The 12,022-nt window shown below is 46.4% G+C and overlaps 1 protein-coding gene across 2 annotated transcripts in view; it reads right to left on the bottom strand.

Moving 5' to 3' along the window:
* Positions 1-12,022, bottom strand: part of ABL1 (ABL proto-oncogene 1, non-receptor tyrosine kinase) — a 136,284-nt gene that overhangs the window by 36,049 nt on the left and 88,213 nt on the right. The window contains exon 1 of one of the 2 annotated variants that reach the window (XM_047699215.1): positions 9,326-9,544. The exons of the other annotated variant lie outside the window; for it this stretch is intronic. Coding sequence (XP_047555171.1) covers positions 9,326-9,404 — 79 coding nt within the window. The 5' untranslated portion in view covers positions 9,405-9,544. Of the gene's footprint in view, positions 1-9,325; positions 9,545-12,022 lie in introns of those variants that run through there. 2 annotated transcript variants of the gene reach the window in all.

The raw sequence follows: 12,022 nt of genomic DNA, 5'->3' as shown, positions 1-12,022 counted from the left end.
CAACAGTCTCACACAACTTCTTATAAGATGAGCTTAGAGGAAAAGTATTATTTCCCACAATCTGAACTCGATGAAAATCATTTTATCTACATTCTACATGGTCCTTCATTTCGTAATTTACACCCTCACCCAGAGCAGTTAAAATTGTTTAAAAAACGAGCCTAGCTGAATACAGCCTTGGCCTTAACTTCACACTCAACAAATTTCACCAGCACCTCAAACGCTGTGTTATCTGCTGGGGAGCAGGGGTAGGCGAGGTGGTAATGATGCAAAGAATCCCCACATGGCCTCTGCTCCTTGTGGGAAGAACACAGCTAATGAAAACGAACACGGCCTCGAGAGTGGAAGTCAAACAGAAAAGAGGCGCTGCCCTGTGGATTAATTTATAGGAACACAGACACTGAGGGCGAGAAGCTGTGAAGGGACCAGCTCACTGGCATCAGGAAGGATGTGGATCCTGAACAACATCCTTAGCAAGACAGCAGGACTATGACAGGCATCCAAGGCCAGCCGGCACACTGAGGCTACTAAGGGAGGGGTCTTCATCTGTGCTGGGCTGTGGCCCCTCTGGTGAGGTCTGGTAGGCCTGAGAAATCTGCAAATGCCCAGAATAGAGAGGACTGCGGAGGCGAACAACTGTACTGAACTAGTCCTCAAAATCTTTCCAAAAAATTATTTATGACATAGCGCTTCCTTATTAATGCATTAAATATATGGTTCTTAAAAAAAAAAAAAGATTTTATTTATGTATTTGGCAGAGAGAGACACACAGTGAGAGAGGGAACACAAGCAGGGGGAGTGGGAGAGGGAGAAGCAGGCTTCCTGCCGAGCAGGGAGCCCGATGCGAGGCTCGATCCCAGGACCCTAGGATCACGACCTGCACTGAAGGCAGATGCTTAAGACTGAGCCACCCAGGTGCCCTAAATATATGCTTCTTTATTAACACATTAAATAACAAGAACCAGGGGTAACTACTGTCATTTCAAAGTAGCAATATGTATAAGCAAGAATCACAACTGTTAGAGGACATAGAAATACCTGAGTTGTACCAGTGACAAAGTCACAAGTACCTCTAATATTACTGAGCTTTGTTGCCTACATTTTAAAAAAAATGAAACACTAATTTTCAGTTAGAGGTCGGTGAAATAAAGTTCTAATATTTCCCCATCCAAGGACACGGAGCCCCTGTATTCTATCCTAAACCCCAAGAGCCTTCCAGGTTCACAACTCCTACGCTACAGATGTGGTTCAGCAGAAACCCCAGTGACCTGACAGGGACAGGGGCCTAGACAAGAGGCTGCTATAAATCAGTGAGAAGTCCAAATTATGCAACTTTCTTTTTAAATAAATGCAGTTTTATCACACTTCCCACTTATGGGCATTATAAGGAGTAAGTTAAATAGGTTTCCAGAGAAACCTCCTTTATAAAATTGAAGAGTAAAAAGCAAAGTTATTTAAATTAGCCCAAGGTTTAACTATTTCCCCTGGAATCTGTTTACATTATAATGTTCCAAGCCAGTCAAGTTTAGAAAACAGAATTCTCCATGCTAACCTCTGTCTCTATCAGCAGTCCAAGTACTATGCCTTTCTGAAGGTACACAGTCCACTCCTTCCATCAAAAAGTAAAAAATAAAAAAAATTCTCTATCACTTTCTAAGACTCTGTTCAAAGAAGCCTACAGTTCCTGGAGATGGAGCATAACAGAGACCCCAAAAAAAGAACACCCCACCACCCTCAAACCACTCTGAAAACAATGGTCACCCCTCCCCGACCCCCACCTCGTCCCAGCTAAGTTTACGCCCACACTGTGGTCGCTTTTCCTGCAAAATCTCCCTGATCAGTCCTGTCCCATCGCCGCCTCACCACATCCCAGGACTGGTCTCCCCTCTTCGACCCTGCCCTGCTCCGTTCCACCTCCACGGCGCCACTAGAGGGGTCTTTCTAAAATGCAGGCCTGACCAAGCAGCTCTCCAGTTAAAATCCCACGGGATGGCGGCGGGCAGAAGCAGAAGAGGAAACCCAGGACGGCTCTGCCTGTCACTGGTTGGCCACTACTGGCCAACAGGGTCACCTGTGGCAACACAAGGAAGAGAGAGGTCAAGTGCCTTACAGGGTCTCTGGCAGTCTGCAGATAACACGGAAGACACCGTTCCTAGCAGGTAACGGACTCTCAAAAGATGGCTGGGGTTGTCCTTCCTCCCATGCTGCAGAAGTCCAAGCTCCTGAAGTGGGCACAGAAAGCCCTTCAGGGCCTGATCTAGGGCCAGCTCCTCCCACAGCCCCAGCTCCCCATACCTCTGGCGGCTTCCCCCACATAAACCCTGTGGCTGCCTCGTCTCGTGTGCACCCTGACAAGTGCCATTTACTCTCCCTGGAATGCCTTCCCAGCTGACTCCCACACCTCCCACCTCTCCTACCTCTACTGAACCTGACTGGTCCTTCCCCCTTCCTACCGCCTCACCCCTGGGGGGGGATAAGTTCCACTCACCTCATCGGTGCGGTGCGGAATCTGTAAGCCTGGGCTCCAGAGCAGACAAGCCTTGTTTAAACCTTAGTCCACCATGTCTTGGGAGTCATTACATCAGCAGCCTCAGTGTCCCAGTTGCACAACAGGGCAACAGTGACATCTACCTAGCCGGACTGTCAGGAGGACTCCATGCACATTGGATGCACAAAATTTCTGCACCAATGTCAAGTGTGGTACCGGATCATAGGACCCTGCAACTGCGGGGCAGGTACTCCCTCATTTATTACTGTCCCCACAAAACCGTGGACTCCGGGCCAGAGCCCGGCTTTCCTACCAGTCTTCACCCCCTGTCTTGTGCAAGGCAGCGTGCACAGCACCGGCGGGTGTTTCTTCCAGGAAGCCACTGCGTAGGACAGCTGGCACTTATGTTCAGCAGCACGGTAAAAAATTAAGTCATGACGGAAGAGTGCACCTCAATGATCTGTTCACGCGCAGTCAGAAAGGCAGAAGACAGAAGGATGCAAACTAAAGGCGCGTCACCAGGGAAGCTTTTGTGAAGATCTCGGAAATGCAGCGATTTTTTTAAATGGAATGTAAACCATGGTTAAGATCCTAAAACGAGGTGCAACATAAAGGTCCATTTCTCTGTGCTTTCAAAAGAAACAGGATTTGTTATAGTCCCGGCACAGGCAGACAGCACCTCCATGCATGTTCTGTCTGTGAGGGAGGAACGGTTCCCTGAGTCCCTGCACTGGCCCAGATTCAAACTGTCTGCAGTGAGCCTGCGAACCGTACAAGCATTTTTATTCTGTCACAGGCCATTTACAGCAGACTGAAAGCCTCCCCCTCGGCCTGCCAGGCCTGGGATGGTTTGAAAGCATTCATTTCACATGTCCTGTGCTCCCTGAAAGGGTCATCAAGGACTCCGGGATCATTTTAGACCAGACTCACTGAAGAAAAAGGGCCACCCGACGGCAGGTAATATCCCCAGAATGTCTTGTTAGCCATTGTTATTCCTATTGCTAATCTCAGTGATTGAATGTGATCCAAAAAGAGGTATGAGTTCCAAAAATCCATGACTAATTCTATCTATGGCCCACTTTTAAAATCAATTTCAAAATATATGGTGTACAGTGCTATTAATGACATTTGAGGACTGGTAAGATTGATAAGGATTAGGTCTTGAAAGAGAATTTAAGAGCAAAGAGGTTCGTTCAAGTTTATGCAACCAAGTGTGAAAGAAGAGTGGATGGTACTAATCAGCGGCTTCCTGAGTGCCCGGACTGTGCCAAGCACAGTGTCTGCACTGAACCCCAGGAGGCTACTAAGCAGGCGCTCTCATGACTGCTGGAGAGGAGGTGACGGGAGCAGAGGTGAGGCTACTCCTCTGCCTCTCCCTCAGCTCCCCGTGCCCCAGCCCGTCCACCAGTCTGCATGGCTCCCATTCAGTCTCTCATTCTACTTTCTGTCTCAGAATCTGGCTTTTTTTCCTTTCTCCCCTCTGGGTCTCTTCCTCTGCTGACCTCTGGCCATCCTCCCTCAGGCTCCTGTCCCCCCAGCCTTTCTCATCTGTGTTCACTCTTTCTGGTCTCAGCCTCCCTCTCCTCCTTAATTCCCAAATGTCTCTCAGTCTCATTCATCGGTCTTCCCTGTCACCACCACCCAATAAGACAGCAGAAGAAAGTACATAACGGTGTGGGTTAAGAAAGAAGGATCTGAAAGCCAACTTCAGAGAATTACAACTCTCATCATCCAAGGGCAAAGTTAGCCTCTCAAATGTTGGTAATTAGCTTTGGAACTGTAACTTCACTAGGCAAAAAACAAGATCGACCGTAATGTGCTTTGTGTTTCTTGTTTTGTTTTGTTTTAACAAATGTAACTTTGAGCCCCACGGACTATGAGAAGTGACTTAATCTGCCCTTTCTGAGGCTTGAACTCAGGACGTTCAGATCAAGAGTGACTCTGTCAGTTGCACTGAGGGCAATTTAAGATTGAGCATAATTTGGTCATTGTTCCAGCTGAGTATGGGTACAAGGAGTTTAATGGGGTATCTGCTTTACTTACAGACTTAGAATTTTCCATTTAAAAAAGTAAAAAAAAAAAAAAGATTTATTTTATAAATCTTTTAGTGTGTTTAATTATGATCCACTATTACACAGGAAAAGCTAAATTCTTCCAATATCCCATTTCATCTTTAGTTTTTGTTGTATGTATTTTTTATTTCATCTTTTCTAGTTTTATAGAGATATGACTGGCATAAAACAATGTATAAATTTCAGGTGTACAACATAATAATTTGATACATGTCAATAATGGGAAATGATCAGTTACCATAGTAAGTGAACATCCATCACTACACAGCTGCAAATCTTCCCCACGATGACATGTTTGAAGATCTCCTCTCAGAAACTTTCAAATCTAGAATACAGTACTATCAACTACAGTCATCATGTTGTACAATGTTGTCGTATATTTTCAAGCTTATCTGTAGACAATTTTCTTTGTTTCTATTGTAGATCAGTGATTACAATGGCAAAATTATGATGATTTTTGAACAAGGTAATGAGTAGTATGAGATGTTCAGTTTTCAATATTTGGAGCTGCGGTAATACTGCCTCTGGAGGGAGTAAGATGCCAATCTTGAACCAACAGGATTTCTTCTTCCACAATTAAAATATCTGCCACGGGCATAAGAAAGGATCAGAGGGAGGCACGCCTTGCTGGCTCAGTCAGAAGAGCATATGTGACTCTTGATCTCGCGGTTGTGAGTTCAAGCCCCATGTTGGGTGTAAACATTATGTAAATAAATAAAACTTATCAAAACAGAGGGGGGGATTAGAGAAAGGGAAGATATCTTTCCTTAAAACCAATGACAGAAGTATTAATTCTATGCACCAAAGCAAACTTGAAACAAACGGTTTTATTAACAAGAAAAACCATGGGTGAGGCTCAGCTTATTTCTATCATGACTTCAGGCAATGGAGAAACTGGCAATGCCAGCATTTAAGCTAAATAGTTGTTTAAAATAACAGTTAATATGCTATAATATCTTGCTCTTTGCGAGGCTCTATGCTGAACAATTTAAACAAAATCTCTCGTGCAAATCTCCCAACTCAACAAGGTAGGGACTCCCGCGAGTTGTATTTGAGAGAAGAGAACACCGAGGCTCCAAAAGCGGCATGCCTCAGATCGGCAGGCAAGCCCGGCTCGCAACCAGGCCCAGGCTGCCGGCTCTGCTGCCATGTGCCCCACGGGACTTCGGCAATGCCCTTACCATAGAACAATCTGGACTCAGGGACATCTCAAAGAAACTGCATGTCAGTATAAATACAAATACTTAGCATTTTATTGGTTTCAAAAGCTTCACTGGAATCCTCTCCCAGATCCTCAAGACAATCCTCTAAGGTGGGCTGGACAGAGGATGTTTGGTCTTTCTGTGTTAGAGGTAAGTAAGGAAGCAGAAAAGCTGAGAGGTCAGACAAAAATTGGGATCTCCCGACTCTGGATTCAGAAGTAATCCCAGCCAGAGTGAAGTGGGGCCCTTCTCCTCTCCTCTAGAAACCTCGCAGCGCTGGTGGGAGAGCGAAGTGAGGATGTGTGTGAAGTGCTCAGGGCCGAGGCCCAACACATCAGAAGCGCCCGACAGCGCGAATGTAACCTCGAACGAGAGGACTGGCTGGCGCTCTATTAGGCTCCTGAAAAAGCCCCACATTTTCTTTGTTACTAAACAAGGGAAGCCTGTGATGACCTCAGGAGAGAGTATTTAGAAAAAGAGCATGAGCTTCTCTGAAGCAGAAGTTCTGAGCAGTTTATCTGTGTGGCTGGCACCACATAAAGCATTCGCCAGAAAGTTAACTGCTGAAAAGAAGCATTTAAAAGCAGGCCCTTAAAATAAATCACAAAGTTCAAGAAGAGTTCACTTCACAAGACATTAAATTTCGATTCCACATGACAGAACTAGCATATCCATGTACAAAAGTCATGCACAACGTACGCAAATACAAACACGAACAAAGAAAACCGGGAAAAAGCAGATTCAAACGGCTGGTGTTCATGTTTTCTTCCACATCTCTAAGGGGAAGAAATAACCAGAAAATCCAGTGTTTGAAGTAGAGCGAAGGTTGGAAAGCTAGATGCGGTCACGGTGAAAGATGCTGCTATAAACATACCTTTTCACAGAGGTGGAACACAAAACTCAAATGCTATAAATACTTATTATATGCATAGGATATTCCCAGAAGGATACACGAGAAACTGAGTGATTGCCTCTGGGTATAGGGAAACTGGATAGGAGACACAATTACTTTTCACAAAATAGCCTTTTAGAATTTATCATGTACAGCTATTTCAAAATACACTTAAAATTTTTACTTCTATTGGTAAAGATAATCACTTTTATCAGTATTAATTTTCTAGGAAAGAAAGAATAACCTATTTCAGGCATTCGAGTGTTTCTTAAAGATACTATTTTAACATCCATGGAGAGTGCCAAAGGTCACAGTCACGGTTAGTAAAGCACAGAAGAGCTAAAACTGGGCTCTCTGGAGCCAGACAGCATGGGTTCAAATGCCGACACCACCACTTGGTAGCTCCGGGACCTCAGGCAAGTTTCCTAATCTTCTGGTGAATTAGATTCTTCATCTATAAAGAAGAAATAACCACAAGGCCATCGTGAGAAATAAGCACCCTACATCTAAGACAGAACGCCCAAACACAGCTTGGAGTACAATAAGCATTTAATTGTTTCTTTGACAGCCAGGCCTGGGTAGCAAGTAGAGGAGTGACCAAGTTGCGTTTAGGGCTGAACCCTCTTTGACAGAATGGAAAACTTGACCATATTCAATTCTCGGTGACCTGAGCTGCCTGAGCCCTGAGTGGGTGTCAATAAACAGTGATTGACTAATTTAGGATGTCAGTAAAAACGGAAAGGCTGGATTACTTATCCAGATGTTGGCAACTGTTCTTCCCGAGAGACTAACAGCACGTCCAGTCTTCAAGAAACCATCACTGAGGTCAGTTAAATTCGCTTCACTTAAAAAACAGTAATTCCATTTACTTTCTCCAATTAAATACACCAGCAAAGTAAGGGAAACTCAGTAAGGAGAGAGAATTCCTACAGTGATTCCTTCCTAGATGCCACCTTAACCCAAGGCAGTCTGTGGTGCCACAGCTGGGTTTTTCTGAGACTTGGGAGGCTGCATTATTTCAAGACAGGATGGAATAAGACATTTAGGATTAGATAACCCTGCCCAAACCCCAATAATTACAACAGCCAGGTACACGCTAAATCTCCAGTTAACCCCAAAAAACAAAACAGTGTCACAGCTCTGCTGTGACCTAAACTTTCCTCCAGCTCTGCAACTACAAAAGTCCGTTCTTCTACTCCGCCGCGAGGCGGTCCATCTGCAAAATGGAGATGATAAAGCCTAACACTAACTCGACACAGATGTAAATGAGAATGTGTTCAGGATTTTGAGCAACTTGGAAAATAAGTGACGGATTATTGAAGATGATTTTGGCTGCTTCGGATGCCAGCTTTTAGGGACAAATAAACCATCTCCTCCCTCCAAATGCTGGATCTTGAGAGCCTGCTCCAAAGCCCCAAATCCCAAACAGGAAAGGGGACGGATGGGTGTACACATACTGTGCAGCAAGGGCAAAGAGGTTTCACCCACCTCAACGGTGCTTAAGGTTTAAGTTGCTTATGTGACTCCAGGCAGGCCCTCAAGTCAGAAAAAAAAAAAAGGTGCCCGGTGAGAGTTGTCGGGTATATATATTAAAAAAAAGTTGTAAGAAAGGGAGGTTAGACCATTTATAAGGCCTTCCTTTATTTCTCTTTCATTTTAAAAAGTAAAACATTACAACTTCATGGCACTATAGCAAAAATTCTACTTGTTCTAAAATGAGATTTAGGTTTCTATTCCTATTTTAAGTCCTAAGTGAAAAGGACAGAAAAAGGCCAGCAAGATTATGTCTGGGATGATCAGTCCCTAAATCAGATCGATTTCGTCCACTGGAAGCAACAAAATGAAAACAACCGAGCACCATCCCCACTTCATTCCTCCCCCACCCGTTTTAACGGGCACAGAAAAGGTAAGACAACAGGGAAGAAGAACACAGGGGTGAGAGAAGGAAAGTAGAATGGAAAGAAGGCAAAAGTAAGATGCCCTGGCTCTGCGCTTCATGGAGGGAACCTATCACGAGCTTCCCCCTCCCCCGCCAAGTACTCTGGACTCATTCACAACGCCTTCCTAAAATCTGCAATTTCGCTTCCTCCCCGCCAACCCGAAATGGGAGAATTCCTAAGACCTCTTCGTGGTCTGCAGATAACACTGGGTTGGGGTTGTGAGCGTGGGGTGTGGGGTAGAAAGATCGCTTGAAATTTCGTATCCATAAATGGTAGAGCCGTGTTCCTTTGTACACGATCCTTAATGAAAATCACATGTTTCACAAACACGGGTAGACCTTTTTTTGACACATAATTCCCAATTAACGGTAGAAATTCCACAGCGAGGGTTCACAAGGCCGTTCGGGCCTCTAGAGTTCGCTTTCTCAAACTTTCTCGGGGAGAGCCGCGCGGCTGGGGGCCCGGCGACATCGCCATCCCGGTCCCAGCGTGGGCTCTCCCGGGGTTAGGGCGCGAGGACCGGAGCCCCGCAGCCTCCCGCTCGGCCCGCAGCGCCCAGGAGCAGGTCGCAGGAAAGACAGAGAAAGAGCGAGAGAGGGAGGGAGAGAAAGGGAAAGGGAAGGGAGGGCGGAGGAGGGAGCGGAGGGAGCGCGCTCGGGCGGGTGCGGCCGGGAAGGCCCGGCCCGTGCCCCGCGGCCTCCCTGACCCGCTCGGCGCCGGCGGGCGCTTACCTTCCAGGTAGCAGCTGGAGGACGAAGAGAGACCCTTCTTGGATTTGCAGCCCACCAACTTCAAGCAGATCTCCAACATTTTCCCTTGCCGGCGGCCTGGCGGCCGGCACCGCCCGGCTCGCTGCGCCGCGCGCTCAGGCCCGGCGCGCCCCGCTGGCCCCGCGCGCCCTCCCGCGCCCGGGCGGCCCCGCCACGCCGCCTCGCCAACGCCCCGCGCGCCCGCCCATGGCCGCGGCGGCTGCGTCTCGGTCTCCGCTCCGGACGCGCCAGTTAACAAAGGGCCCGGAATCCGGCCCGCGAGGCCCGCCCCCGCCGCTGCCGCCGCCGCCTTAACCCTCTCCGCGCCGCGCCAGCCAGGCGGCCGCCCCGCTCTTCCCGGCGATCGCAGGCCCACCCCGGCCCTGGCCCTCTGTGGGGTTCCCAAACCAACCCGGGGCCGGCTTCTAAGTCAATAGGGGGGCTGTTTTGAGGTGCAGCGTCGAGTGGTTCTCAACGTTGCTAAGTCCTAACGTCCCAAGAAAGACCCGGGGCTACTCGGGCTGCCGGGAGCGCAGGCCTGCTCAGCACCACCTTTGGAACCTCGAGTATCCCTCTGGCGAGATGCCCCCCAACCTGCACTACTTACAGTGGAACAACGCTGGTGCTCGGGGCTCTGGCAAACCCTGCGTCCCCAAAATGTTGGTGAATAATGCAAATTCCTTTGCAGTTAACAATACTGGTTTCATTTAAGTTCACTGAGTTTACAGTGATTAAGGCTAACTCAGTGGGTGTATACCCACATGACAACCCCCCAAGGTATGCAAGACCTTTGTCAAATCATACATTCATACAAGGAGGTGGCTGGAAATGGAAGAAGTAAGTTCGAATTCAAACATAATTTCTGATTATAAGTAAAGGCAATCCAGCTTTCACAAGAACCCATCAGAGGCAGGGCCCACGTCCCTGATTTGCCTTATTTTCTTCACGTGGAAACTTTTTTCCTTGTTTGGTAAATGCCATGGGTACTATTATTTAAAACCCATTTCACTGCTATACAGGGCTGAAATCTTTAGAACTCTGGTTAGGACTGACAATATACATTATTATACATAAAATTACAATAATCACAATAGTGTATTACTTGGCATAAAGCCAGAAATCTAGATTGGTGGGAAATAACAGGGAACCCAATCACACCAAATCATTTAATAAAATCAGATATATTTCAATAAGAAAAGGAATTTACTTAATAAATATTTATTTAACAAAGAGTGTCAGATAACCACAACAGAAAAATTACTGTAGCTCACATCTTAGAACACACCTATAATGAGAGAGAATAGGTACTGAGACCTTACTGTGTGTCAGACACTTATGAGAAACATGTTCCATTCACTGCAACACCGCATTTGCACAATGATCCTGTGAGGGAAAGAGAATCAGTATCCCAATTCTTCAGGTAAAAACCTGGCAGAGAAGTCACGCGACCTGCCCAAGGCACCTTAGTTGGAAACCAACCCTGCTTTGCCCAGTTCCAAGGATCAGGCTCCTGAGTGGATGACACAGCCCCTCCCATCAATAATAAGTTCCAAGTAGATTAAAACCTTGGATTTCTGGGGATGCCTGGGTAGCTCAGTTGTTAAGCATCTGCCTTCAGCTCGGGTCATGATCCCAGGGTTCAGTGATGGAGCCCTGCATCGGGATCCCCGCTTCTCCGTCTCCCACTCCCCCTGCTTATGTTCCTTCTCTTGCTGTCTCTGTCTCTCTGTCAAATAAATAAATAAAACCTTGGATTTCCGTATCTTCAGTTAAATAGCTAACATCATGTATTTCAGAGGAAGGGTTGGTTAAGAGACCCTGTCTGCGAGTGGTCACCCCCGGAAGGCAAAGCTGGACTCGTGTGTATACCTCCCAGGTTGTCCTGTAACAACAGAAATCTGGGTATCTTGGAGTGGCTAAGTAACAAGATCTTCATATAGGTCTGCCAAATACAGCACATAAAAATTCATAATTGGACTGGATGGGACGTGTACATCACAGGGGCTCTCAGCCACGGCATCCTCAGCTCTTCGAGGGTGTCCTACCAAATTCTGATCAATGTACAAAATGTGTCTGTCCTGCAGCTGAGTGGACCTAGGTATGGCTAGTGCTGTGGTACCAGCTCAGGGCTCATGAGCCCCTAAGAAGGTGCGGTCCAGGAAGTAGGGACGCAGTTCCCACCACGTGGAGACACAAAGTGACAAGTGCACCAACTGTGGATGCTATCTAGGTTCTGGGAGGCACTGTCATTCTGCTAGAGAGCCTGCAGGTAGGGACTGCTGACTTGTTTAGTGTTGTCTTAAAAACTTTCAAAACTCCACGTGTAAAGCCAAAAATAAAATTCAAAGGGTGCCACCAGTACAAACTGAAAAATACAGTATATCTGTTTTGGTGCCATTCCGGAAAGTTCAAGGGCTTTGGGCCAAACTACAATAAAGTCCATCATTGATACAGCACTCCAGATGCAAAGAACTGTATCTAAATTGGCAGTTTAATGCCAAGAATTATATACTAATAGGGATTTTTCTGGTTCTAACCATATCCTTGAATATTATCAGTTAATACAGGCCCAGATATTTGTTTGCATGTCCTGGACTTTATATTGGATGTAAGTTTATTTTAAAAAGCTAAGACTATTACTAATATTCTCTTCTTGAGTCTACAATGACTTTATCCTCT

This window comes from Lutra lutra, chromosome 13 (genome assembly GCF_902655055.1).
Source record: "Lutra lutra chromosome 13, mLutLut1.2, whole genome shotgun sequence".
In the NCBI taxonomy this organism is placed as follows: Eukaryota; Metazoa; Chordata; class Mammalia; order Carnivora; family Mustelidae; genus Lutra; species Lutra lutra.
Note: the sequence above shows the minus strand (reverse complement) of the source record. Positions and strands in the feature narration are given on the sequence as shown.